Source organism: Nicotiana attenuata, unplaced genomic scaffold, assembly GCF_001879085.1.
Source record: "Nicotiana attenuata strain UT unplaced genomic scaffold, NIATTr2, whole genome shotgun sequence".
Lineage (NCBI taxonomy): Eukaryota > Viridiplantae > Streptophyta > Magnoliopsida > Solanales > Solanaceae > Nicotiana > Nicotiana attenuata.
Genome location: NW_017670727.1, coordinates 437,482 through 442,789, shown reverse-complemented (window position 1 = coordinate 442,789; position 5,308 = coordinate 437,482). Strand labels below are relative to the sequence as shown.

The window sequence follows — 5,308 nt, the reverse complement described above, 5'->3', positions numbered from 1 at the left end:
CTGTGCTTAGTTGCTATGGATAAGACATCAGCTAAGGGACTATGGTATATTTGTTGATTATGTTCCCTTTTTTTGTGATAGCACCAGTGCATAAACATTGCTAAAAATACATGTCGGCATAAGAGAACCAAGCACATCGACATTAGACATCAGTTTCTCAGAGACAATGTTAAAAAGGGAAATATCTCAATTAACTTTTTAAAAACTAAATATCAAATTACTGATATTTTTACTAAAGCTCTGAGTAGGGATCACTTTGAAAAGAACAGACTAGAACTATGTCAAATCAATTCTTCCAACTAAGTTGAACCGTAGTGATTGGCTAGAAAAGGTATAATATAGATGTAGATAATTAAGTACAATGTGTTTGATTCAGATCTGTGCTTTTATTAAGCACACACACTTGCTTGGAAAATCAGGCTGATAACTATGTTGCATGATACTAATGTGAAGTGTTGAAGCTTTATTGCAGAAACAAGTAAGGAGCTACCAAGGAGTTGGTTCTTCGACTCAGGTACGTGCCATGTTGTCTTAATTCACTGGGACTTAATATCCTAGAATTATTTCTATGCTCAGACTTCAAATTCTGGTGGCATCGCTTCTAGTGGTCTTCTAGTCAAAGAGTCAATTAGAGTTGAATTACTCCTGAAATCCTAACAGTCAACGTAAATGTTATAAAAGTCCCTTTAGAACTCAAATTCGGTCACCTTATCTCTTCCAGTCAAATTAAGAGCAACGTCTTTAAAAGGCCCTTATGATCAGCTCCTCAGACCTTACTGTTTCTCTCAAACCCTAAGCAAGAATCAAGAGCAAATATCAAGAACCAATTCTCTCCTTCTCTTCATCGAATCTCTTATCTGATAACCATGCCTAAATCCAGCCAAACCCCCTCTAAAGCCAAATTATCATCCAAGGTCCAAAACCATGAAGCCCAAATCAAAGAAAAATGTCAAGCCATCAAGTGAACCCACACCTACACCTGCTCCTTCTCCTTCGATATCCTCTACTGTACCTACATCATCATCCCCTATTCCTGCTGCTCTCACCATCTCCACCTCCACTGCACCCCCACTTCCAAAACCACCCACGCACGCACCCGCGCCTATTGCAAAAAATGCCTCTAAGTCAACCAAGGTCAAGGCTACTCCAAGAAAATCTATCAAGAAAGAGCCTGATGCTGCTACTCAGGTAGACACGATGGTCAAGGAATCTGTTGTTCAGGGGGAATTCGTGCGTGTCACGGCTAATCGGTGCAAAATCCTCCTTCGAAATTCGATGTTTTTGTATCCGCTATAGATGCTGAACCCTTAGACACTCTCCCACCCACGAGTGAGAAACCACAAGTGGAGGAATTTACTATAGAAAATGGTGTAGGCGATCAGGGGAAATAGGTAGATACTACTACTGTGGTGCCTGTGGTTGGAGGGTGGGGGGGGGGGGAGGAATTAAGGAACCAGTACAAAATGAGGCATATGATGGTTGGACGAAGGATGAGGATGATGTTGGGGGTGAAAAATAAGAAGAAGCTGTGGACAGTCATGAGGAGCATAAAGCTCAAGACATAGCTAATGAAGAAGAAAATAGTGAGAATGAGGGAGCATCCAGAGATGAGAAGGAGAGTGATATGGATGATAAGGTAGGGGAACAAGTAAATGATTCTATAGAAGAAAAAAATCATAGTGAAGATGAGGCCAATTCTGAGAGTGAGGGTGAGGATCAAGAAAAAGTAAGTGAGAGTGAAGGAGCGGATGAACAGAGTGAGTAAGAGAATGAGAATTTGAGTGAGGAATATGAAGGCTCTATGACCATTCGAAACACCGTCATAGCCCCTTCAGAAGAAACCGGTGAAGAGAAAAGGACTCAAGAACCTGGTCCTCTGTTAACTCCTTTCACTGGAGATGAAGAGGTTAGTAGTGATAAAGATGACTTGCCATTGTCTGAGGAAGGGAAGAAACCCAACAAGGAAAGGAGTGTCCCCTCCTGTCAGGACTCCTCCTACAAGGAGTAAAAGAAAGGCTGTTGATGAACAAGTCATTAAGGAGTCCAGAAGTGCAAAGAAGCCGACGAAGAAGGTCTCGATTATGGAACCTATGGTTGATCTGGATGGAGAAGATGAGTCTGGGTCTGCTTTGCCAACTATTTCCTCTACACCAAAGAGAAAGGTTGCCAAAATTATAAAAACTGCTACCCCTTCTGCAAGGGCCAGTAGGGAAAAGACAAGATAGAATGTGCCAGAAGCAGTTGATAGACTCATAGAGTTCGGGAACAGAAAAGTGATTAATGGGAATTCTTACAAACACTAATGAGAAGGGGATGGCTCAACTGGTAGAAAAACTTGAGTTACAGGGGTTGAAGAACATATTTGTCAAAGATTTCCCTCCTGTATGTGTTCCTGCTCTGGTGGTGTTCTATACAATTTCAAATTTGATGGGAAGGTAGTCAAAAGTATTATAGGGGGGTTTGAAATTGAGTTTGATGCTGAGGAGCTGGGGATGCTTCTAAATATCGCTTCTTTGGGATTTGACAAGTACTTGAAGAAAAAGTGGCCACCCATACACAATGATGTTGACACTGGCATCGTGGTCACAAGAAAGTTTTCTCAAAAGTTTGAACTGGGTGCTCCCAGAAGGTGTACAAGACAGATATAACTCCCTTCCACATGTGATCTTGTCCAAGTCACACCTCTATTTGAGGTCATAAAACGGTCGATGCAATGGTAATACACAACAAGGAATCGGGGTTGATTTTCCACAAGGTGCTATGAATGGGATTTAGGAGTATATACTTTAGTGAATGAGCTTGAATTATATCAAATTGCACTTCCACAGAATTGGGTTGTTCTTGAGTCTAAGTTAAACTATGATTACCAACTAAGAATTAGAACTAGGAAGTTGTTTTTGTTGTTTTTCAAATGATGTAAAAGACCTAGGGCTATGACCTTCACCTAGGTGTTTGCCTAACGGGTTGTAAACTTTAAATCTTGTTTTGTTGGTCGGGGTGATTATAGCTATCACCACTCAAGTACCCACTCAATACCTCTCGGTCAGAGATTGATTTTGCCCCATTTGGCTTTCTCAAGTCCAAATGGGTATTGAACAAAACGGTTGATAAAAAGCTCAAGTCGGGCTTTACTATCTCTCGATTCAACCCTTTAATTGGGACTATCTATCTCTTGATTTACCCCAATTTCTTGTTAGCCAAGTTTCCTAGGCTATGTCTCTCTTTCTCAAGTAGAGACCTAGTCAAACAGGTATGAACTAATGTTTGAAACCATTAATTCTACAATTAAAAGCAAGAACAAGGCTAAATAATAAACACCCAACCATAAACAAACAATAAATCAAACACCCAGTAAACTTACACTCCAGGGTTGGATCACAACCCTAGTGAAAATCTAGCTACTCATGCTAAAACAGAAGAAATAGATAGAAATGATAATTAAGCACATATTGATAATTAAAATATTGAAATCTATGTTCGCAAAGCTCAAAATGGCAAAAAATACTAAAGAGGGTAAAGAAAAACATCTACTGTGGCTGCTGATATTGAAAACTTGACCTAAAAAAGTGAAACTCTTCTATTTATACAAAGCTGGAATTTTTGGATAAAAATGCTCTTTCAGAGGTTCTGCGGCTGCACAATTCCACGTGCGGCCCGCACTTTACTTCAACTTAACAGGATTGAATCTTGCGGCCGCACAATTCTGAATCGTGGCCGCATCTCTCATTTTCTGCGGTCCGTACATTTCTGAGTGCGGCTTCACCTGGCTCTTCTGCAGACCGTAAAAATACCACTTCGGCCGCGTAGCTGATCTTCTGCGGCCGCATAATAATTGTGCGGTCTGCACTTCCTTTGAACTCGATATGCAAACTCTTTGATAAGCTTGTCTTCACAATCTGCGGCCGCAGATGATATTCTGCGGTCCGCACTTTGAGCTTCTATGCCTGCTTTTGTCCTTGAGTTTAGATCACTCCTTCTTGAGTTGGATTTCATCTTAGTGGCTCATTTTCCAATACACATGCAATTAAGCATATTTCATCAGTATTTGGGAACACAATTAAACGCTTTTGGACTAGGATGAAAGCTAAAAGGCGCTAATAAGTAGTCAAAATCCCCACTTATCAACTCCCCCAACTTAAGCCTTCGCTTGTCCTCAAGAAAATAAGGTAATTCCCACCTCCACATGCTAAGAGCTATTTAAGCTAATCAAGGATGCAGCAATCACACATCAATTGAGACCAACAATTACCCACGACACTTATGAATTTTCAACAAGGCAATGATTTGAACTTTTAAGCACAAATAGTTCTAATGTGACACTTGAGCATCAAGAGTTGACTTTATTCATCAAGGAAGCTCACTCTTTTATGTAGGTCATTGTGGATCCCAACTCCTCCTCCTCTACTCTTCGTTAGCATATCTCACTTAAGAATGTAGCACTCAATTCAAGGATTTGTGAAAAGTTTGCTCATCTCTCTCAAAAGAATGTCACAAGTAGGCTCTAAGTACCATATGCTTAGCCCCTCATATAGATCACCACTAATGTAAGTTCACTCGGCTTGAAATCACGCAGGGCTTTTTCAGAATTCAATGAAGTCTTTTGGACAAAGGTTGGTTATGTTGAAATAGAACGAGTTCATCTTTGCTTAAGCACTCCATTTTCTCTTTTCGACTCATGTTTTGCTGACTCTTTGAGGCATTTTCTTTTTCCTAAGGGGAACTAGAGACACTTAACATCACTCTTTCTTGGTCATGATATTCATTTTCTCCTTCTTTGTTTTCTCCATGCTTTGCATCGTTACCTTTCTTTGAATCCCTTTAACTCTTCAACTTATTCACTTTCTTTTTGCATTTTTCTTTTTGTTCTTTCTTTCCTTTTCTTTTCCTTTCATTTTCTTCATTTATTTTCTACTTTTGTTCCTTGATACCACTTTCAAACTTTTCGTCTCTCCCCCAAACTTATGTTTTTAGCCAATTGATTCACGATAGTATTAAGGAAAGCTCGGGTGCCAAGAAAGGGTCACTACGAAACAGGTAAAGGCTTGTAACATGGTTATCAAATGAGAAAGGTTTTAGGCTCAAATGGGTTTACTAGGGATAACAACGTTGTGGGACATGGAAATTTCAAGCGGGTCAAGGAGAGCCTACAATCACTTCTCAAGCCAAGCAAAACTTAAAATTTCGCCTAGAAACACATTCAGGGCAAGTTCTAGACCATTCGCACGGGTACTTGGACCTTCAACAAAAACATCTCACCCTCACACAGCTGGATTGTTAGAGAGGATAGAGTCGAGGGCCCACAAGAACC

At 40.3% G+C, this 5,308-nt stretch overlaps 1 protein-coding gene across 1 annotated transcript; it reads left to right on the top strand.

Annotated features, from left to right (window-relative positions):
- Positions 1 to 924: 924 nt before the first annotated feature.
- On the top strand, positions 925 to 1,765 carry LOC109242708 (MAP7 domain-containing protein 1-like). The gene is made up of 2 exons (XM_019409555.1): positions 925 to 1,250; positions 1,537 to 1,765. The coding sequence occupies exons 1-2, from the start codon at positions 925 to 927 to the stop codon at positions 1,763 to 1,765; spliced, it is 555 nt and encodes a 184-aa protein (XP_019265100.1).
- The last annotated feature ends 3,543 nt before the right edge of the window (positions 1,766 to 5,308 follow it).

Bases quoted from the DNA above. Each gene is read 5' to 3' on its own strand.
- LOC109242708 (XM_019409555.1), top strand. From the start codon at position 925: ATGAAGCCCAAATCAAAGAAAAATGTCAAGCCATCAAGTGAACCCACA. The intron at 1,251-1,536 runs GTGCAAAATCCT...AGCTGTGGACAG, and splicing joins GTGCGTGTCACGGCTAATCG to TCATGAGGAGCATAAAGCTC.